Genomic DNA, 23,643 nt, shown 5'->3' on the forward strand with positions numbered 1-23,643 from the left:
AATATAGATCTCAAAGCACTTTATCAAGGAGGTCAGTATCATTATCCCTGTTTTATAGATGCAGAAACTGAGGCACGGAGAGGTGAAGTGACTTGGCTAAGGTCACTCTGCAGGCCAGTGGCAGAATCAGGAATAGAATCCAGGTCTTCTGAGTCCCAGTACAGTGCTCCATCTATTAGGAAGTACTGCTTCAAGTGAAAATCAAATATTGTTACATCCCACTATTCAAGATATTTTGCCAATTAAGTAAAATTAATAGTTTTAATCTGTATTTGCCGGACACTGGTATACATCAGTCTTACATACAATTATGGTATGGGATTGATTTCATCAAGAGATTTTGTTGGTGTGGTATGCATTAAAACATATGATGGAGGTATCTTTACTACTAATTGTAAATTATAAACAATTTTTGTGTGTATTTATCTATTTTGGCTGTGTTCTGGAAGGTTCTTTATTGGTCATTATAAGATGCATTCTGCCTCCTACTCGCATTTAGTACCTTGTTCCACCCATAGTCCCATTGAAATAAAAATGCACACTATGGGATTAGCTGCAGATTTACGTACTACTCAATTTTAAGTAAATAGTGGGATTGAACCTCATTCTTAGAAGATCAGTAGTAGCTTAATCTCATTTTGTTTTATGTACACTAACTTTTAAGAAAAAAAAATGTTTTGCAAATCTTTTTACAGGCAGTTTTGTGAGGTGTATACCTACTTTAGAAGCATGCTGTATTATAAATCTTTTTCCATGAATGTAAGAGACTACTTCTTCTGTAGTAACACTCCTCCTGAATTGCATGTTAGTTATGAGATTTAAATTGCTAAGGGTGATGAATTTGTTTCTATTACTTTGTTAGATAAATGATAATCTTACAGATCAATGTTGCTAAATCTAAGGTTTGTTAACTGCATTTCTAGTATAAGCCACATCTATTCAGAGACACAAGTATTCCCATTACCAATAGTTTTCATTTTGTGGGACGTTTAATTGGTATTTGTCTATACAATTTTTCCTGCTTCACCCCCCAAAAATGTAAAGAAATAGACATTGCCAATAAATAGAGTTGAGTTAGGAAGCACTAGAATGGTATCAATTGGGGAGAATGAGGCAGGAAAGAAATTAAAGCTAAAGCTTTAAAGCTTCTTATGTTCTATACTATTACCATTATTTTGTTTCACTTTCTTGATGGATTAAAAAAAGATATACATTACTTACTTGATCCAGTTGCTTTGAAAGTATTTGTAAAGCAGTGGTAATGTTTATTTAAAAATATAAAATTTTTTTTGAAGGTAGCTGTTAAAGGTGAATTGCAAAGGAAACAAAAAATGTTTGGTTAGTCTTTAAGTATAAAGTAGGCCTCAATTTAAATTTTGTTAAAGTCCCCTATTAAAACAGGAAAACTAGGATTCAATATTTCTAGTACTAAAAAAGCAGAAAATAGCTTTTTGGAAAAACTAACATTGAGGCTGTCTTGTACAGCATAAAGAGCACAATCTGTTTCCTTTGCAATCCATCTTCCATGCATGTGGGAAGCATTGAAAAACAGACTGTATGGCAGACCTTGGGTATACAAAATAAAGATGACTAACAGTTCCCTTTAGAGTGTTTCTTTGAGTCAGTTTTTCTGACACACCTATTTGAGCACATATCAGCTAGGGGGCTAATGAGGGCAAGTAACAGATCCAGCCGGTCCATCTTTGTTGGAACCACTGTTACATAAAAAAAAAATTAAATAGAAAGTTGATTAAGTAAATAATGTGCACACACACAAAGCAGGGAACAACTGTATTATTTCTGTTTTAGTCCTCATTCCTTTGTGTGGGTGTGGCATTTGGGTGATGGCAATGTAAGGTGTTTTTCACACTGGGTACTTCATTTGATCACTGAATAAGTACACTTTTCAAGCACTATGTCTGACATAATAGAGCATGACAGTGGTGTTGTGAAGACCACTGCAGTTAAGGTGCAACACACAGCAAGCATAGCTTCCTTCCCCTCTCCCCCAGTTGCATTTACTAATTATTGATGTTTGCCAGCTGAGTGACTCTTCTACCCTGAAATACTGCCACACCTTATGGTCTTGGACATAAAGGATCAAATCTCAAAGGTGGTTTTAATAAACTTTCCTGTCAAAACATACATGCTCTATTAGAAATCTGCATTTAGGGCAATTGTTTGCACAATCATAGATATCTTTTTGAAATCTAGCCTATAGAATGTAATTGCTAGAAATACATATATTGATAACTGTATTAAGTTTTGTATTGTATCATTTGGGGAAAGAAACATTTCCTTTTTAAAAACTACTTAAGGTCAACATGACTGACTTGTTTAATCAATAAATTCTTCATTTTTAATTCTGTGTTTTGCTCACTTAGCTGTCACTGTGGGCTATCAAAAATGCCACCCATCTCCATCTTGCATCCGTGGTCATAAAAACCCTTGTGGATGTGTGTGTTCAGCCCTGCCAGAGTAAGTATTAATGTCTTATATAAAGCTAGGTCTCTGAAATACAGTAACCTTCTACCTACAAAAATTAAAACTGATCTCATTTTGACTTAGATCTATGAATTTCTGTAGTACTAGTTGTACTCTGGGGACACTTTGGATTTGATTGTAGATCCAAACTTTGTGGCTCAGACCTGCCTCTTCTAACATTGTGATTGAGAGCACCATCACATGAGACTTGCATGTGGTTACACTGGTTTGCTGAAGCTCATTTTCTATGAACTCTGTGTATGCTACATCCCTTCACTTTAATAGAGAGGATATTTCAGCACGTACATTTTGTGGATCATATTCAAAGATTTATTCCTCTCCAGAATTCTCATTGTTGGATAAATACATATTTTATTTTAACATTTCAGTTCCCTTTCTTACAGGAATCCAGAACATTCCAAACTAATTGTGTTTATCCAGCCAGAACAGGAAGCAATGCTTCTACCTTCAGTGGTGGAGAGAACGTTGCTTACTACCCTCATAAATCTAATCACTGAAGCAAGGTCTGGAATAAAGATGCTAAAGAATTATACACCAATGCCAAACATAAGAGGAAAGTTGTATACATATAAATCATATGCAGCTGTCACCTGGGTTCATTTTAAAATTAAAGAATTTGAGATCTTTAATATTTTAAGTGTGGTCTATATGGAGAATGTAGATGTGTAGTTTAATTTCATGTACTTCTGTTAGTAGCAGAAATGATGACTAAGCATAACAGTATATGTTTTGCTATTTTTTAGGAAAAAGCTTTTTGCCTTTTTTTTTTTAAATCAGAACCCGAGTTGCCATCAAAACACATAAGAGTCAGACTTCACTGTAACCTAAAGATACAGTGATGTGTTCTGTAACACACATTCACGTCATTTTCTGTGTAAAGTTATTGTGAGATAATTTGTTATGTAGCAATTGTTAATTAGTATGTTCCTCTCAGGAACTAGTCAGTATTTAGGATTTAAGCATAATTTGATTTTGCCCTGGAATTAAAAGCATTGACATTTTAATAGTAAAATATCTCATTAGATTAGTACATCTCAAAGTTATTTTATCTTGAATAAAACAGGCAAGGTATTAACAACTATAAACGTGTTTATTACAAGTTACTTTGCAAAAATAATTAGCTAACATTTAAACAGCAATTTTGTAATCAGTCTTCATTGGCCAAGATTTTTTTTAAATTATATTCCTAAATCAATATTGAGGTAAATCAGTAAAGTAGTTAAGCATGTTCTTAAGTATCTTTCCAAACTGGGACCTCGCCTAATCAATGGCTGGAAATGCTGACAATTGTCTTGGTGGCTATTCCAACTACAAATAGTAAAAGCCTATTTGTGATTAGAACTGCCTGTAGATGATGCTCTGTTCACATTACTGATGTATTTTACCTCTAGCAGTTAGTGACTAACTACTAAGAAAGCAGTACTATTTTCTCTTTATTCCATTAGTTTCACAAGCCCCACCATTCAAGTCAGTATTTTCTGTATTTTGAGTTTAAAAAATGTTTAAACCCATGCCCTAATGGATGCCATTTGGCTGATACAAGAACAAGTGTAAGTGTTTCAAACTGGTTTGCAATGTTTTAATATGGGTAGTAACAACTGGAGGATTCATCGCATCTAATGTGCATTTTAGGGGAAGGCAGTCTCCATTGCTGCTCTCTTTGGACTAAATAAAACATTAATCTGCTAGTTTAACACAAGAATACATAGTATTAGTCACTTTTAAAAGGAATTATCAATAGTTTTACACTATTAATTGTTGAGGTGGTCTGTTAGTTTCTGTATGCTATTTTGTCACATTACACTTTAAAACAGTACATTTCTTTAATGCATGAATATGATTGTATTACCTCCAAGTGCCAGGGCTTATGGTGTCCTTATTTTTACACCAGTCATCTCTGTATTATGTATATAATAATCACTTTGGTTTAAAATACCTTAATAAACTGTTAGACTGTGGTGAACACAGCATCACATTCTTTTTTCCTTTGTTTGTTTTTAACTTTTCAGAAGGTTTATTCATGTGCATTTTGGAAACAGGTTTTAGATTCTTCCATTCAGCCAGGAGTTCCTTTTGCATTTCTGCAGGTAGTTCAGAAAAAATATTTGGGTCAACATTAGGAGGAAATACAATTCTTCCTTCTCCTGACGCTTGCTCTCTCTGACCTTCATCCTGAGAGGCTGCTCCAATGGGCTGCTCTTGTGTGTCTGAACTGTGGGGCTGAAGAAAATGTTGTTGACTTTGCAAGTTCAATACAATTGAATCAGTGTTATTGAAATTCAGTGATTCCTTAGGTACTTGTTCCATACAGTCATCCATTAATGCACTTTCAGGGTATTCAGGAGGATCCTGTAGACTGAGAATACAATTAGGATTAGGCCTCTGTACCATGGCAGTCTCTATCTCACTGGTAGATTGAAAGTGTTCACTGCATACCAAACTGTTGATACTATGATCTGCTCTTCTGGAATTCGGGGTAGTGTGCATTTGTTCTTGTGCAAAAAATGGTAATGCTCCTTTAGAAAAAGGTAATGGCTGGCTCAAAACATTCTGTGTATGGATCCTTTCCCCAGTTTTGTCAGAAATAATTTCCCCTTTAATATCTTCTGGAAGCTGACTGAAGACCTCCTGGTCAATGCCAGCGGGAAGCAAATGAAGTGGGCAAACAGGAATTTCAGGTTCTTCTGTGCAGCTTTTGGTTTCTAGTGAAGATTCTCTAGTTCTTCCGTCTGGTACAAAACTGCAGGAGTTCACTTGGTCTTGTGGAACACCTTCCATTTTCTACAGCATAGAATATATTATTTAGCTACATAATGTATATGAAAAATATTAAATGATTAAAAGGACACCATGTCATAAATACAATTATACTGATAGTGATCCCTTAAATCCTGCTTCCACAAACAAAAATTACCACTGAATCACCCAGCAACAAAGATTTTTCTATTCAACATAGTACTTAGAGATAGATAATGGACCAGATATTTAAAGAGTTTTGCTGCGGTTGTAAAACAAGTACCCGTCTGGCAGCCCAGCTACATCAAAGTCCTTCAATATGCCTAAATACTTATTTACAGACTGTATCATTAATTTTGCATCTAAAGAAAATTTAAAAGGACAAAACTTCCAAACCAAATTATGTTGCACCCAGAAAAGAAGAATGAGCCTCTGTGTAAAAGCAATTATCAGAGAAAAGAGAAGATATGAGAGCATGGACACCTGAGAAGTTGGGATAGGGGTAGGGAGTTAACAGAGCTGGATGTCTGCATATAGGTTGTATGATAGATTGTGGAAGGGAAGGTGGTCAGCTATGGACAAATGTGCAGTGAAAAAAGGAGAGAACCAAGAACAAAAGATATAAACTTTGCACATCTCACCTAACAGAGTAATTGCATACCAAATACTGATTATTATAGACACAAGATCTGTTTGCATGTATAAATGTGTGACTTGAAGTCATGATTACTTGTATGTAACCAAGGACCAGAATTTTGATAAATTAACCTCAAGTTTCTAAATACAAAGTAGATCTTAAATGATCAACAGTACAGTGACTTACAAATACTAAGAATTAAAAAATACAGAATCATAGAATATCAAGGTTGGAAGGGACCTCAGGAGGCCATCTAGTCCAACCCCCTCCTCAAAGCAGGACCAATCCCCAATTTTTGCCCCAGATCCCTAAATGACCCCTCAAGGATTGAACTCAACTCTGGGTTTAGCAGGTCAATGCTCAAACCACTGAGCTATCCCTCCCCCCAAAGAATTCTGGGGTGAAGTGCTAGCTCCACTGAAATCAATGGGAGTTTTACTGTGTCTTCAATGAGGCCAAGATTTCAACCATGGTCTTTTGTCAACTTCTCTATATTTCCATTAAAAAAAGATCTATAAAGTAACACATCATAATTGATTTAAATTATGTAAGTGAGATTTGAAGATGAAATCCTACTCTTAATTCCTAGCCTGAACAGGGTGAGTTAAGAGCATATGGAAAGTAAAGCAACCCAGTGTTTGAAGACACCCTTATACCTAAGTGCAAAAAGGTAAATTAAGGGCACTTTAACACGATTAAATTCAAGCTAAACAGTTAAAGATATTTTATGAGAGAAAGAAATATTTAGATCACTTCAGTTCCACCATGACCTATAGATCACACATTACAGAAGCACTGAGGTTTTCAAAAATGGATGCTGAAAAATTAGGCTCTTAACTTCATACTTAGGTATCTACTTAAGTAGCCTGATTTTTCAGACGTGCTGAGCAGGCAGAAGAGCTCCCATTAAAGTCAGTGGGAAACCTAAATTTTAGGCATCCACTTCTGAAAACCTTGGCTCCACAAGCTCCTCTCTTTTTCCCACAGTAATAAAGTTTCATTGCCTAGTATTGTCCCATTCAAGACATGGTAATTGAAAACAGATTAATACTACCAAAGAAGGATAGCATAAACTCATCTTGTAAATAGCTTGTACTCAGGAGAGCCCACAGAGTCCCTCATTTTTACTACCGAGATGATATTTGGGACTATAAAACTTCTTAAAGTATTAAGGATACTACAGCATATATATAGTCTCAGTCTGAATTTAATGCACTTGATTTGATTGACAGTTTTTAATAATCTTCAACTTACTTTGCCAGCACTTGAAGGGGGTGACGACCGAGTTAAATAAAATCCTATGGATCCTTTGGCGAGGCTAGGCAGAGCTTTAAGATTTGAGAAGCAGACACTCAGAAGGGTAAGATGAAATGGCATCTCCACTTTTATCATCTTTCTAAACAATTTCATAAGGATACCAACCAGTGGGGCTACAACATCATAGGTTCCTGAACATGAAATGTAAACAAACAGCAGAATTAATTTAAATCTTTCTATAAGGGGCTGAATGGAATTAAGGTTTGTGCATGAGATAGTCTGGACTTTTAACACTTTGCACTAATGCGAAATAAGTTAGCATTTACCCTAATTGTTCAATGCACTGAAAAAATCTCAGTTCTTAGGAAATGTGAGGGATTGTAACTACAGTTGTGCCAAGTAAGGCAGCATTTATTTGATCATCTGAAAATAAAGAGACTTAAGTTTACAGTTTTTGACACTTAAAAAGGTTTTGTAAATGTTGTGGTTGCAAGAAGTGCCAGATTGACAACCCTAGGGACATGCCCACGGAATCTCTATAGCATAGACATTAATGATACAAGCTCTCCTGTTCTGCCCTGTCATCTCTGTTAAGAAGTGATGTGATAATTGGAAAAGTGGTCAATTTAAACAAACACAATTAAACTAGGATCCTGCAAATGGAAAAGGCCTTTTTATACAACTGAGAGTAGCTCACTCTCCATTTCTATTAAATCGTCTTCAAACGGATCCAATTAATGACAATGACAATTTGTGTGATACAGCTATTGGACAACAAAGAGCTAGACTGTGACCACTTATTTACTTTCGCAGGAGCGTGTGGACCTATCAGAGGGTAATAACTTTTGGTCTCTTCCAATCTAGATCAGGTTCAGAGGTGAAACCCTTTACTAATTCCGGTCTATGATTACAGTATTTTATAAAACTCTATACTTACTAAGAGAGAAAACATAATGATACTGAATAGTAGTGAAGTGATTGGTCAAATATAGGGAAAAGATAAACTCCATATGAAGTTGCAAATGAAAGACTGATCCTTATTTAGGATGGACAAACCCTAGCTTCAGAGGACGAAGACTGTATACATGTCACACACTGTTGGATAAGGAGTGATTCAGAAAGATCCTGAAATCTTATAACTAACAGCCACACAAAATTCCTTTCACTCACTCATCCCTTGCATGTAATTTCTCTCTCTTTTCTTTTTGGACAGAGATGAGTTACATTTAATTAATTTTTCAACATCAGGGTAAAAGGCAGGCAAGTATATTTTGTGCCTGGGTTAGTAAACTCCCAAAACAATCTTGCAAGGCTGAGTTAACAACTTTGTTACTTATTGAACAAAGTTATTCCTGCCAGGAAGTCCTGTGTTTTTAACATTGTTTCACTGAGATACATCTATCACATAAAACCAATGCAATATGCCTCTACCCGGATATAACGTGACCCGATTAACACGGGTTCACATACAACGCGATAAAGCAGGCCTCCCCCACAGCCCAGGGTCTGGGAGGCAGGAGCTGGGGTGGGGGGGGGGCATTTTGGGGGGCCCCGCAGGCCCAGAGTGGCCTGGGTGATTAGCCGGGGGCTGGGAACAGCCCGCTCCGCTTCCCTCAGCCTGGCCACAGCCGTGTCGCTAGGGGGTGGGATCCCCCCCCCACCACACACACACACACACACACACACCGGCAGCAGCGGAAGCGGAGCAGCCCAGCCCCAGCCCGCTCCACTCCGCCAGCTCCCAGCTGCGGTGCTCTGCTTCCCGTCACTGGTGAATGCGGGGGGGCGTCCTTTCCCCAACCTCCCCGCATTCACCAGTGGCAGGAAGCGGCGTGCCGCAGCTGGAAGCTGGCGGAGTGGAGCGGGCTGCGGCCACGTCGCTCCACTTCCCACCGCAGGTGAGTGTGGAGGGCATCCTTTCCCCAACCTCCCTGCACTCACCAGTGGCGGGAAGCGGAGTGCCACGGCTGGGAGCTGGCTGAGTGGAGCAGGCTGGGGCCACATTGCTCCACTTCCCACCACTCCCAGTGAGTGCCTGTCATGGGGCGGGGCAGTCAGGGAGCAGGGAGGTTGGGTAGGGGTGAGGTCCTGGGGGTGATTAGGGACGGGGTGGTCTCTGGAGGGGGCGGACAGGGGACAAGGAGCAAGGGGGGGGGGGCAAAGCAAGTTCGATACAATGTGGTTTCACATATAACACGGTAAGATTTTTTGGCTCCCAAACGGACAGCGTTATATCGGGGTAGAGGTGTACTTTAAATTAAAAACCAGCATATGAAACATTGTTCAGAAACCTAGATTTAAAGTAACTTAAAGCAAAGCAAAGGTAACACTTAATACCTGAAACTTTATTGATACTGAAATTAATAGACTGATAAACCTTCCTTCCCAGAAGGAAGTATCATTTCATCGTTCCTATGAATGTGCCAAATACTTGGGCATTTCTCCATTTAAAGCAACCCTGGTTAAAATTTCAAACAACATACTGGGCACCAAAGGAATCCTTAACCAAACTAACAACTGACCAAATACTTTCTGAAAACAAAACTTCAGAAAAGCTCTTACCTGTCCCAAATTTCTGAACAACATGAGAGGGAATAGGACACTGACGACTCTCCCGACTAAACCATTTATTGGTTGATGAAAATTTACGGATGGTTAATCTTATTGTATGTGGCTTTCTTCCATCTTTGGATATTCTGAAGAAAATAAAGGTGTGCAGAGCAATTAACATTACCACTGCTTTACAAATACTTTCAAAGCAACTGGATCAAGTAAGTAATGTATATCTTTTTTTAATCCATCAAGAAAGTGAAACAAAATAATGGTAATAAGCAGCTTTAAAGCTTTAGCTTTAATTTCTTTCCTGCCTCATTCTCCCCAATTGATACCATTCTAGTGCTTCCTAACTCAACTCTATTTACTGGCAATGTCTATTTATTTCTTCACATTTTTTACAAATGGTTTCAATAAATAGTTTTTGTTTAGTATTGCACACAGTTGAAGACTGGTAGAAAAAAACGTACTGTTTTATTCACTTAAGGAAAAAATCTCTACATTAGTAAAGAAAGTGGTGGAAGCCCCATTGCTTGAGATTTTTTAGACATGGACTGCTGGAAGTACTAGAATATGGTTCTCAATCTAGAGATGCAACCATCTTGTCCATCCCATATTGCTAAGTGGTAGTAAGGTCCCAGTATTAAAAGGCAGTCCTGGTATGTAAAAGGTTGAGAATGACTGTACTAGAAAATATGTTGAAGGGAACAATTCTGCCCTGACAGAGTGGAAGGCTAACATCCTCCACCCCTGTGGTGTCCTGGAACCCTGGATCCAAGCCCGGGGTTAGCACAATTTGTGTGTAGATGGAAGGGGAGTTAGGCCTGAGCCTGAATTTGAACCCTCAGCTTACACTGAAGTGTAAACATACTTGTGGTGGCTACATAATCAAGACAGGAGATAAGGGGAATGAATTAATTCTTCCTGTCTGTACAAAAATAAATGGAAGTATCTTGATGATGATGCAGGAGAAGCAGAATTTGGATACTGCCTGGATGTGAGTGGTAATGGAAAGCGAAGAGCTGAAGATGACACCGAGGTTATAAGCCTGAGTTACAGGAATGATGATGGTGTTGTCTGCGGTTGTGCAGAACAGTAGAAGGCAAGATAAGGAGTGCAGTTTTGGCCACGTTAAGCTTAAGTTGATGGCACAACATTAAAGAGATGTCAGAGAAACCGGCTGAGATGCAAGGTCTAACCAAGGGAAGCAGTCAGAAGTGAAGATGGGAGACAGCAGCATAACAATAGTAACTGAAACCATTCAAGTGGATAAGATTACCCAGGGACAGGGTAGAGAGAGAAAAGTTTCAATGGAGTGGAGAGGGTGAAAGCCAGACTGGAGGAGAGGAGCAGGATGGAGTTGCAGGAGGGGAATTTGAGGCCACAGTTGTAGAGGACACATTTCACAAGTTCAGAGATAAAGGTAATGAGGAAGTAGTTAGAGAGGCAGGTGGGGTTGAGGGGCAGCATTCTGAAGATAGAAGAGACCAAAGTATGCTCTGCAAAATATAAAACAAACCTTACATATGCCCAGTGTTCTTTCAGGTCACAAACACAGTCAGCAATAAGAACAAATGAAGACAGTCACCTGTCTAAAAGGTTAGCAAGTAGTTCTTCCATTTTCTTTTTAACTTCCACTTCTGATGAACATTTTTTAAAAGAATCTTCATCACTAAGGGACTGTAAGAAATGCAATAGTCCTTTTAATTTTGTGTATTATCAAGTGACCAAGCAAATTCAAAAGGTATGAAAGGGAATAGCTTTTCCACATAATTCACATATTAACCTCTGGAACTCATTGCCACAAAATACCATTAAACCTAGAGCTCAGCAGGATTCAAAAAAAGATCAGACATTAGTAGAGGTAACAAGAATATCTTGAGTTATAATAGTAGATATAAATAAAATTAAAAGAATTTTGGAAAGGATATGAACTGCCATGTCCTCTAACTATGGGGAGTTGGGAAAAACTTTCCTGAGTGGCAGGATATCTCGTAATTGTAAGATTTCTTGTAACTTACTCTGAAGCAGATAGTACTGACCATTGTCAGAGACAGGATCCCAGAACAGATGGACTACTGGTCTGATCCAGTATGACAATTCCTGTGTTCATTATGACTGGATGTCAGCAAGCTCAGCAAAACTGTACTCAAAGAGTGCAATCTTTCTCATTCTGAAAAACTGTATTTTCATATGTCATTTGTACCTGAGGAGGTCCTGAGGAGGCCACAGGGGAGTCATCCTCTCCATAGCTGAGCTTTTGAATGTGCTGAGCAATTGAAACTCCTAGTTCCTTTTCTAGTATTACAGGTGAAAAGGTCTGGAGATCACGCACACTGCTGAGACCCAGCAACTCTAGGCGCTTGGTAGTTTTATAGCCAATCCCTAGATGAAAAAAGTGTGTGATAATTTGAGTAAAATCTCTTTACAAAATAATACAGTACACAGGAAAGTCATTTAAAAGATTAAGATATGCTTAGCAAGTTGTATTTATAATTTATATATTATATAAAATACTAAAAACTAATTTATTATTTGGTTAAAAAACTAAAATACCTTTTCCCTATAAATATAATTTATAATGTTTTGCCATATAAAACTAGACATTATCAAATATAATTATTTTAATTATAGAACTGGAAGTTCTTTGAAGCAACATTTTCAAGTAATTGAGACCCACATTTTAGGATTGAGCAAATTTTTTTTCAAAAGTTATATAAGTACTGATATCAATATCAGTGTTTGGGTGTCAATGAAAACAGTCTGAGATTTATACATTCTTTTTAGGTATTTGCAACCCAAATGCTGCAGCACTTGTGTTAGTGCAGAACCAAAAAGTGACATGGACTAGAGAACAGAAATACAACAAACTAGTATAGTTTCACTGACTAGTTTGAATAAAATGCAAAATATAAATATGAAAAAACAGATTTTTAAAATTCTTTCCGTTTTAAAAGCATAGTGTGTATATTAAAATTATGAATTCTCACAATGTCTAAATGAAAGATTGTGGCACCAATATCTTACCAGGCACTTTTCTGATGTGATCGAGGCTGCCTACTAGGTCCTGACAGCTTTCAGGTAGAAGAACTGTTTGTTGATTTGGTTTGAAGGTACCAGATACCAGTTTAGATAGTAATTTGTTAGAGGCCACTCCTGCACAGCCTGTAAGACCCAGTCTATTGTACATGGCTTCCCTCATCTCTGCTGCAATCTGAGATCCAATGACAAATCTTATATGCATCACATCATGTAAATTGACTGCTGTGAAGACAAAAAGGAGGTGGTCACTTTTCAGCATACAATGACCACTCAAATCACTACAAATCACTACTACAGGTCCATTCGCTAATAAGAAGATTCATGTGCTTATAACCTATAAAAAACTTTATGGGAAAGAGTGTGGTCTACTGGGTAGATCAAGGGGCTGAATGTAAGGACTATTGGGTTCTCTGCCATAGAGTAAGTATTTAACCTCAGACAAGTGATTTAACCTCTTTGTACCTCAGTTACCTCCTCTCTAAAATTAAAAGGGTAATACTCTACCATCACAGAATTATTGTGAAAATTACTTAATGTTTGGAAAGTACTTTAAGGATAAATATACTCTATAAATGTTTAATAGATATCAAAGAAAAATATTTAAATATCATCATGGAACAGACTCTTGCCTCAATATAACCAAATGAAAAAATTAATGAATTAGAGATTTAGGAGTACAACATTTGTTTAATTAAGATAACTGGAAGGTGTCCATCTCTGTTACTCAAGGGTGAACACTAATGAAATGAGACCTTATTAAGCCAGTTCTTTCTCAGAACTGTATTAAAAATTATAGCAACAGTTGATATTAACATCTGGTCTGGTAAAAATCAACTGCTCTTTTCCTTCATTTATTAAATGAATACAAATCTTGCTATGCCAACTGTGTGCACTTGTGACCTAGAAGGATCCTAGGGGAGAATATGAATCAGTCCAATTTCTACAGTCAGTCCCCAGTGACTTCAGTACAAGTCTCCCATGCAGTCACCCTGTACAGCAAAACTTTTTGCTCTGTTTTTTGGTATACATTAAGGATATGTTTGATGAAAATTTCAATTAGCTGACACACAGTAACTAAACACTTAAAACTAAATTTTCATGAAGTAACATGAAAGCTGTTACTTTAAGCTCAATCAAACTAGATATTTAATTCTACATTTAACTGTCTTTTTTGAAGACCACATAAACAAAAGAATCTATTCTCTCAACTCACTGTGCATGCCCAACTTCCACTGACATTAATATACGAAGATACACATGCCACTCAAAATGAGATTCTCAGATATGAAATTATGGTATATTGCAAGTCGTTTCCTGGCAGTATAACCATAGGAAAAATAAAAGTTTTCCAGACAATACTGTATTGAATAGGAAATGTGTTATCATGCAGTTTTGAAAGTTTAATAAACTTAGTTATCAAGATACTTTTTGTAGTAAATTCTACTAATATTTAATAAAATATTTTAGCAAAATAGGGAATAACCACTCACTTTGATTATTATACACATGACCAGACACAGACACTTTGGAACAGCCATCTCTCTGCAGCTGTGCTAGTCTCTTCTCTACCAACTCTGTGATATCCACAAAATTTTCATCAAATCCAAGTCTTTCTACCAGTGGACTAAATTCTTCCAGTAGCTCTATGGAAAAAAGCAAAGTATGTAACTGGGACAGGTATGACAAACACAGGGATATCTTTAAACTACTGTATCCACTTTATAAATGTTAATTGTATCTCTCATTGTTGCAAGCAGTGTTGCTGCAGCCGTGTTGGTCCCAGGACATTAGGGAGACAAGGTGACCTGAAGAAAAGCTGTGTAAACTTGAAAGCTTGTCTCTCTCACTACCAGAAACTGGTTTAGTAAGAGATATTACCTCACCCACCTTCTCAGCTGTATCTCAGTGAGCCAGGAACTGTATGCTGGCTGGTGGGGAAGATTACCAAGCTCCATCTAGGACCTAAAATCGCTGGGGGGCATAATTACTACAGACCCTGGGACAGGTAAACTCTTACAGAAAGGTACCAACCCCATGATTAATTGCATATACTGGTTCAAACCAAGCCCTAGTTTTGATCCAACAAATTGACAAGACTCTTTAACCAAGACGGACACCCTCCTTAAGTGTTTGAAAGAGTGGAACCCAATAGGGTCTGTGACTAATGCACCCATGTATTCACAACCTATACACCACTGTAATAATTTTTCTACAAAATATGCCTTGTGAGGTATCACTTGAAAACTAATAACTTGTTGGTCAATAATATCATGGTGAAAAATGTGTAGCAACATTATACGTAAAGTTTTGAACATAAGCTGAAGTTTTGACTGAAATGTGTTTACCAGACAAGTCTGTGGAGTGGGTAAAACAGCTGAATGACAAACTGACACTTCTAGCCCTGTGTCATTGAAGTCGATTGGCAGCAGAAACAGATGGATTTGTACATTAACAAACATGGAACCTCCTTCACCACAAGACCTCATGTCTCCATCCTCAGAGTTGGAAGGAACTTCATCTAGGCGTAACCCTCAGGAAAATGCATTTCAGAGGGTGACTGGACAATAAAAGGGAGGTACAAAAACACCCCAGGTACCCTTGATCCTTCTCTCTCCCCAAAGGAACCAGCCTTTGGACTTTGGGAGGGGTTCTGACCTGAGAATTTGGTCAGTCCTGTTGCTGGGAACATGTGGTAAGGATTTCACCTTAAACTATGTCTCGTTTGTTAAGTAGAAAGCATTTAATCTTTATTTCTCTTGTAACAATTTGTTATTTCAATACCTTATACTTGTACTCACTTAAAACCTCTCTCTTTGAAATTAAATAAACTTGTTTTATTATTTAAGCAAAACTAATCCAGTGACATCTTTAATTGGAGTTACTGAACAATTCAGTTTAAAGTACCATACTGTCATACATTGATCCTTACAGGGGCAACACATCTCGAATATCTGAACTGTCCAGGAGAGGGCTGGGCATTGCAGAACACAAGTTTCTGGGGAAAATTCGGGTCTGGAAGTGTATTGGTGTCACTCTGTAAGTAGTAACCAAGGCTGCTAGAAGCTAGTGTGTGGCTGGTATGTTGCTGACAGGCTGTTGGAGTCAGAGTTGCTGAACCAGGACAGCAGCTATAGACACAAAGGGTGTAACCTACATGCTAGAAGGCTGTTTGTGGGACCTACAACAGCAAAACATTGTGAACCACCCAAGGTTGCAGGGCAGGAGGTGACAACCCCTCACTAGTCTGGATTGGACCCTGGAATGTTATTGGGTCTCCATAAGGAAAATGGGGGGAATCTCTAGTAAGCTAAAGTATGTGTTTAGACTTATTATTGTTTTATTATGTTTTCTCTCTAATATTTTTGTCCTAAAATAAATGTACTGTGCTCTGCATACGGCTGTTTGGTCTCTGGTAAATCACGGTCTTAGCCCTTGAGAGAAAGCTGAACTAGGGCAGACCTGCGGGAATAATCACAGTGAATTGCAGGACACTGCAGCCTACATGTCAGGTCTGGAGGGAGAGGGACGCAGGTCCCTGTCTGGAAAGAGCTGATGGCTAGATCCCTTGATACTTAAGAGAACATCCCTTGAGCAAACTACACAGGAAGTCAGAGGTGCAGTTGTTCTGAAATTGTGACAATAACCACATAGTGTAATAATGTAAACTTGGGACTTCATATTCTCTACAATCCACAGTAGATTTCCCACTGATCTAAGTGAGAAATTTGCACAGAACTCAAGGGGAGAACATAGCTGCAAGGTAATACTACTGAATACCTTATTGTCTCTTCAGCACTCAATGAGAAAATCTGCTTCCCTTTAGGCCACTGCTATTTTGCCCTTTACTTCCTTTCTCTGCTCCTTTCCCTTTTCTCTTTGTGAGTCTTCAAGGTTTTAACTTCTGTAATTCTTTCCCTGCAGCAACTCCAAATTCCCAATTCTGTGGACTTCATTATCAACCCCTTGAAGAAAATTAACAAGGGACAGGGGAGTTCATACTTCTGAGTCTCTGACTCAGGCTACCTGCAGTCTCAGGCAGATGTCATGACATCAGTTTCCCCTCAGTTCATTTTTGGAAGGTTCTCTCTGCTGCCATGAGGGCTTGAAACTTACCTTTCATTTGAAAAATATTAACATTAAAGATTCTGCAGAATCCTAGTATGTCATGTAGGCCATTTAAATACACCCAGCTGTCTGAATCCAGCATGCACCTCTAATCTAGATAATGACTGAGCCCAACTGCTTAGTTTGTGAAATCTGATGGAATCAGAGATTGAGATGGCATCTCTACAAGCCTTATGACAATTTTCTGAAGCTCACATAAAATCAGAAATGTTTATGGAGGAAATTTTTTTTTACCATAATAAGTATATGTACAGTACTTATTTCCCATTATTAAGAAATTGTTAACCTGTACCTGTAACCTTGTATGACATTTCTCTGTATTGTGTCAGGTCCTCTCCATTAACTAGCACTAGCTCTGGGCATTTTTCTTTAGCATCTCTGACAGACATAAGTTTCTGAATTCCAAGTTTCCTGGCTTCATAGTTACAGGTAACTACCAAGTATTTCTGCTGAACACCTGGAAACAAAGGTAAAAAATCGTAACACTTTACATTTACAGAACATTTTAATGAGTCACTTGTTTATTACAGTACTTCCATGCCAAATGGTTTACACTTTGCTGTCAAAGCCTGTAATGCAAATCCCTCAATCAGTAAAAATTTAATACCGTTTTTGAGAAGAAATACACCCTAATTTTATTGAGTAAGACTGACGGAAGCAGGACCCTTGCTCATGGTCTTAGAACATTTTATGGTAATAAAATATTTTTTCTTAAATGCCATATTAATTTTTCACTTATTAAAAAGGTATTCCCACTATTTTTGGCCCTTATCATGCAACCTGATGTATACATGGGCACATCTGCATTAGTATAGAATTAATTTAAAAATATTTACTTCACTCTTTTCTTCCATTGATTAGTTAATTCACATGCAATAGTACCAACAGTTTTAAGCTCAACTGACCCTTAGAACCAAGTGGAGTAAGTTATGAAAGACAGAGTACAAATAAAAAAGTATCTTTATCTTTCCCAACCACATAAACATAAACCCAACAGCAATAAACAGCAACATATAAATTTACCTAAAGGTCTGTCTCTTAATTCAGGATTACGGATCATTTCTACTTGTGCATAAAAGCAATCCAGGTCAGTGTGCACAATTACTCTGTGCGCTGTACTTCCTGATGGTACAGTCTTGCCATTACCTGCTGCAATGAAAATGTACAACCAAGTTTAAAGATAACATCCTTCTTACCGTTGTCAATAATGCAACAAACAATCTCCCACATGAAAACTATGCTTGGAAATCAAGCACTGTATGGCAAAGTAGAGAGAGTTTATAAATTATACATTAATTTGGTCAGAAGCCAATTGGCACAGTGGTTTGGTATCAGTAAAGATACTGCTGTCTACATCCTGAAGACCTCTTGTAGATGGCCAGTGCCACCTCGATTCTTTTTTACTGAATAATTTTATAAAGTTGTATTTCTGATACAGCACCCTTTACATTGTATGCCTTGGTTTATTTTAATTATTGCTAGAAAATGTATAAGGATTTTCCTACTCTGTTTAGAAGCATCCAGTGGGTGGGCACAAAAGTGACAACACCAAATATACTTCCCACCTCTTTATCTCTGAGAACACACCTGCCTAGTATCTCTACAATTTCAGCTTCTCTACTGCTGCAGGTTTAAATAAATAACCTGTCTATGAAAGAATATGCACATGAACTCCACCTACTAGCAGCCCATGAGTGATGCAACCGATCATCAACCAGAAAGCAAAAATGCTGTCAAGTGCAAAGAGCAAACTTTATGGAAATATATTTTTAAACTATATAGTAAGGCCCATACTATATAATTTCAAAAAAATATATTTCTTAAAGTTTAAATCTGTTATGCTGGTTCTTGACCCAAAGATGAACATTTTCTTAGGAAAGTTTGAGAAAAATGTACTAAGCTACATGTTAATACTTAAGTACAGATTTAATGATTTTAAAAATATCAGATTTTCCCCCTTCTGGGGACTTGTTTTTTTTAGATGAAAGGGAATGCACTTTAAGTTATATGAAAATGTGCTGAAATGTGCAACATTTAACTGTTTCAATCCAAGTTTCTAATTCCATTGAATTGGTGTTTTGCATGTTCCTAATGTGAAACAGGACTGAGCACTCGGAGCAGCACCATTTTCTATATATTATTATTTATATGGCACTTCACGCAGATGTGGTGTTTTACAAGCAAATATGATGCCTTGGTTCAGCTACACTGTTACCATTTAAATAGGTTTGGAAGCATTAAATTTGTGTTGGTATACTGATTTCCCTACACACACACAGACCAACAACAAAAATATTTCCACTGATAATAACTGAAATGTACAGACAGGCAAAGTAACTAAATTTCTGTTTGAGAACTTATTAGTGTGCGATTTGAGAATATTTACTTTATATATTTTGACAGGTGCTGTTGACAATTTGTGTTTTAACCGTTATAAAGCCTTAACTTCTTTAATCTCACTCAGTCTATTGTCATTAAATTATTGTCTGCCACCGCCCGATTGAGGCCCCCCCCCAAAAAAGTGAAAAATTAAAAACTGCTAAAACCCGGGGGAAATGCTTAAAAATAAGCATGGCTATTAGCCATCAAAATGATAAAAAATTAATCGAATTCTGACAAGCTTCACATTTGAACCAGTCCCAACACCGATGGGGCTGTGCGGAGACCAGGGCAATGGGGGACACTGAGGGGGAAACAGGGAGGCGAGGGAATGGGGAGACGCTGGGGGGGGGGGGAGCAAGCCGGGCGCTGGGGGCAGGATGGATCCCTGGGGGAGTCGCTCAGCTCCGGGCGGGACAAACACTCGTGTCTCAGGGGCCCCAGCTCTCGACGTCTGTCTGACTACGTCGCCCGGCGGGCTCCAGATTCTCCCCGCCGGCAACAGCAACAGCTCCAGCCCCCGCCACCCCGTTCTCGGGGCCATGGGGCCCGTATTTACATTGTGCTCCGGGAGTGGCGGAGGAGCCTCTCGCGGGCGCCGCATGGCTCCAAGGCCCGCTAGGCTCCGGGCAAAGCCAATCCGGTTCCTCCGGTTCCTCCTCCTCGGGGAGCTCCATGCGGCCGCCGCAGCGCAGGAACACGCTGAGGTGAACGGCTCCCGCCCCTTCCCCGAGCGAGCGGCCGGGCCCGCACGCGGAGCTCTGCCCCGCGACGCCGACCGGAGGCTGGGCACCGCGAGCGCTTCGCTCGGAATCCACCCGCCCGCTTTCCGTAGCCACGCCCACTGGGCCAGGGCCACAGCCTGGGCTCAGCCCGCACCTCCGGCCGCGCAGGGGGTGGGTCCAGACCGCGGCCCTACAGCGCCCTCGAGTTCGGCCCGGTACTCAGACCGCTGCAGGCGGGAGACCGGGGAGCTCAGCCTCACCCACAGCAGCCAGGCTGTGCCGCACCGCCACTTACCCCCACCCAGCCCTGGCGGGCAGGGTCCGCTCCTCAGACGAGCGCAAGCGGGGTATAGGAAAGTCTTGGCTCGGCAACACCCTTCACGCCCCTGGCAGGTGTCCTCGGGTGGTATTGCTATCAGCAGCACTGCGAGAGGGGCCACAGACGGCCCTGGAGAGATGGGTAGATAATCTGCACAGACGGCAACAGGGACATGGAGGCGGGATGAAGAAAGAGGAGGGTTACTGCAGTACAACGAGTGGGGTGAGATAAAAAGAACAGGAGGACTTGTGGCACCTTAGAGACTAACCAATTTATTTGAGCATGAGCTTTCGGGAGCTACAGCTCTGATGAAGTGAGCTGTAGATGCATCCGATGAAGTGAGCTGTAGCTCACGAAAGCTCATGCTCAAATAAATTGGTTAGTCTCTAAGGTGCCACAAGTCCTCCTTTTCTTTTTGCGAATACAGACTAACACGGCTGCTACTCTGAAACCTGGGGTGAGATAGGCACATTTGAGTGGCTCGGGTTGATAGACAGATAACATATTATTGGGTCCTCTATTGTAGACATAATTGAGGACGTAAGTTTTCGGGAAGGACTTAAGCGAGGAGCGGATACTTTCCCGGGCACACGGGCTCCAGCTCAGCTCCCTGAATCACAGCAGCGCATGTCTGCGGCGAGGGCCCGCGGGGCATTCTGGGAGTTGTAGTCCCCGGCTCGCTCCGGAGGAGGAGGTAAACTACAACTCCCAGAAAGGAGCGAGACCTTGTGCTCCTGCGCAGTGAGTAGCCCAGCGCCATTTTGAAAGAAGTGTCGTTGTACTTTAAACTAGCGGGCGGCAACGGCGGATTACGGGCGCTGAGGGGAGCGGAGGTGGGTGCTGACTGTCCCGGCTGGGTATGCGTGCCTTAGAGGCCCCGCGGGTAGTCTCCCCGGCCGGAGCGGGCAGTGGGGCGGAAGGTCTCCGCGGGGGGCGGGCGTTGGGGGTCGGGGCTTGGTAACAGCCCTGCCCTCGTGTGAGGTGACCAGGTTGAGTGAGGCTGTGATTTTCAACAAGGCTTACGGGAGCTAGGTGCCTATTTTCATGGGATTTAATTCCTTTCGGCTTCTTTGAAAATCCCAGCGTCAGCCTTTAGTACTAGTCTAGGTTTCTGATCCTTCAGTAAGTGTCAACCCATGGGATTGTTATAAACAAGCCAATTTAAAGGGGCTGTCTCGTAATTGCAGAGACAGGAAAAGCTCTTCCAGTGCCTGTCCAATGTCACCCACACCTGTAGTTGGCAGGGTTCTTTAATACACCGTTCCCAGTACTGTTGCATCTAAACTGTTCTTGACTTCCTGCACTGATGGTGCTTCTATCACTTTGATATGTTCAACTGAACCACTTGCTTATACTGTTAAAACCATTTTTACTAATCTCTTCAATTTTGTTCTATTATTTTTGGGGTTTTCTGTGCTAGCTGTGATGTCATAGACTGACATTTTGGGATGTTCCAGTTGAAGGCAGTGGTCTGGCAGACTTTAATCTCTTCATGTCGCTAAATGCCCCTCTTGCTAAACCGGGGTTAGTCGGCATCTTTCAGTACGAAATGTTGTTTGGAAAAAGCTAGTTTAACAGTGTGATGTCCGCACAGCATATGAGGTGCCTTTTGCATATGAATACTCAGATTTGTTCACTTTTCTCTGTCCAGATGCAGACTTATTTTTGTTCTGTGCTTTGAATGCCTTTGTTTTTCTTATTGCCTACTCATATACATGCATAAATCATAAACATTTTTTTTATTTTTGTAAAGCTATGAGGTCAGTAGCCAGATTGAATATCTGGTTTAGAGCTGAATGGAATTTGTTAGCTTTTAAATAGTGCAACTATCAAAATTGGTGAAACTCTTACTGGAAATTAATAAACATACAGATGCTTGATTTGAAAGTACAGTGTATGAGAGGACATCATGAGAGGTGATTGATTATATTTTTATTTTTTTACTCAGACTCTTCAGAAAGATGAGAAGAGATTCCATCAGTCATTTGGATAAAAGCCATGGCATGCTCGTTTGAAAAAGACAGCATTTACTTGCCTGAATCTACTGTGTCTTCTCTCCTAGCAAGCTGCAGCCTTAACAGTAGTAACTCCTACTCAAACGGCTCAATTCAATACAAAGACAAGGTATACAACTCTGCATCTCAGGCTTTAGAGGCCTATATTGAAGATTTTGATCAAAGCCTTATGTCTTCAGAAGTAAGCACTGGAAAAATCTGCATAGGTCAGAGTACTCCTAAAGATAAGTCAGCAGAGTATGGTTCTGTACAAAAATACGGTATGTTTCCTGCAAATGAAGCTTAAATTGTGGTTTTGTTTAATATTTTGACATCTCTCTAAAGAGAACATCTCATGAACTGGTTCTTTTACATCTGTCATCTTTTACATTTTCAGTCTATTCTTGTTTGTTATATATGGCTATAGATACTCTCATTGAAACTTTTTTAAATTCCTTTTTGGAATTTGAATCTGTCAAAAAGTCTTAACACTGATCAGTAATCTGTTTGATTTAATGAATATTTGCTGCATAAATTCTAGGCACATATTGTGTAATAAATGGTGTTTAGGTAGTGATACTTCTCATTCTCTGTAATAGTCTTCAGTAAAAATGAATTTTTACATCTTATTAAAAATAAAACCATGTAAATTTGAAATTAGAGATGTATGGTAGAAGTGGAATAAGTCTACTACACTTCCTCACTTTCATCTCCTGTCTGTACAAGTTTTTAGGTATATAAAGGAACTGGATCTCCTGGACTGCAAACTTGGCTGGCGTGAAACTGCACTTTCATACTGTGCTGTTTACTTCTTAGTTTCATATTAAAGATTAAATGAAACTTTTGTAAATAATAACTTAATATTTGAAATCATAAGCAAATATAAGTAAAAGGTGGAATACCGCTGGAGTGGTGTATTACAAAGAGGCTACAGAATTTTGGTCTAATTTTAGTCGTTAGATTTAGTGTGTTGGTGGCCTGTAATATATACAGGCACTAACTACATGATCTAGTGGTCCATTTTGGCCTTAAACTCTGGCTGAGTTTGGAATAGCTGTTATTGGCAAATACATAAATATAGTGCAAGTCTTACCACGGGAGTGAATAAAACCACTGTTTGTTCTATATATGCCACACATTATATATGAAAGCACTGTTTTAGATCCCAATCCTGCATCACTTACCTGCTTAAAACTGAGAATGTGAGTAATACCACTCACATTACTAATGCTAAAAGTGAAGATGTGCATGTTTGCAGGATTGAAGCTCTCACTTTTTAAAAAATGAAGTTTTATTAGGTCTACTTTTGTGTATCTGTTGATCTGTAGTGCCTTTAGTTACTATCAGTCCAACAGTGGTAAGCTTAGTGGA

The 23,643-nt window shown here is 39.3% G+C and overlaps 2 protein-coding genes across 12 annotated transcripts in view; one reads left to right on the top strand and one right to left on the bottom strand.

Moving 5' to 3' along the window:
• Positions 1-3,576: 3,576 nt before the first annotated feature.
• Positions 3,577-20,071, bottom strand: POLI (DNA polymerase iota). 3 transcript variants are annotated; one of them, XM_073343563.1, is made up of 10 exons: positions 19,794-20,070; positions 17,879-18,004; positions 17,148-17,312; positions 14,221-14,373; positions 12,716-12,949; positions 11,895-12,073; positions 11,277-11,368; positions 9,698-9,831; positions 7,133-7,326; positions 3,577-5,286 (listed from the first exon to the last, which is right to left on the bottom strand). In XM_073343563.1, exons 1-10 carry the CDS (start codon positions 19,909-19,911, stop codon positions 4,423-4,425), a joined length of 2,259 nt encoding a protein of 752 aa, XP_073199664.1. In that variant the 5' UTR covers positions 19,912-20,070; the 3' UTR covers positions 3,577-4,422. The 3 variants fall into 3 exon arrangements, with proteins under 3 accessions (XP_073199664.1, XP_073199663.1, XP_073199665.1); XM_073343562.1 differs by having other exon boundaries at positions 12,716-12,952; XM_073343564.1 differs by having other exon boundaries at positions 5,131-5,311; positions 12,716-12,952; positions 19,794-20,071.
• Positions 20,072-20,476: 405 nt separating this feature from the next.
• C5H18orf54 (chromosome 5 C18orf54 homolog) overlaps positions 20,477-23,643 on the top strand; it is a 30,618-nt gene continuing 27,451 nt past the window's right edge. For 7 of the 9 annotated variants that reach the window (XR_012158843.1, XR_012158844.1, XR_012158842.1 and 4 more), the window contains exons 1-2: positions 21,011-21,111; positions 22,227-22,553. Coding sequence is in view for 6 of the 9 variants with exons in the window: in XM_073343569.1 (XP_073199670.1) it covers positions 22,277-22,553 (277 nt within the window). In the remaining 3 variants the exon portion in view is untranslated. Of the gene's footprint in view, positions 20,501-21,010; positions 21,112-22,226; positions 22,554-23,643 lie in introns of those variants that run through there. The other 2 variants (XM_073343568.1, XM_073343567.1) reach the window with 2 other exon arrangements.

This window comes from Lepidochelys kempii, chromosome 5, assembly GCF_965140265.1.
Source record: "Lepidochelys kempii isolate rLepKem1 chromosome 5, rLepKem1.hap2, whole genome shotgun sequence".
Taxonomy (NCBI): domain Eukaryota; kingdom Metazoa; phylum Chordata; order Testudines; family Cheloniidae; genus Lepidochelys; species Lepidochelys kempii.

What these genes read in the sequence shown, in the direction of transcription:
- POLI (XM_073343562.1), bottom strand. Translation starts at nt 19,911, where the DNA reads ATGGAGCTCCCCGAGGAGGAGGAACCGGAGGAACCGGATTGGCTTTGC. An exon ending in CCTCCTCAGGACCTCCTCAG is followed by an intron (nt 11,369 to 11,894) that starts GTACAAATGACA and finishes CATTTCTTACAG; the next exon opens with TCCCTTAGTGATGAAGATTC. An exon ending in CTTGCTAACCTTTTAGACAG is followed by an intron (nt 9,832 to 11,276) that starts GTGACTGTCTTC and finishes TATTTTCTTCAG; the next exon opens with AATATCCAAAGATGGAAGAA.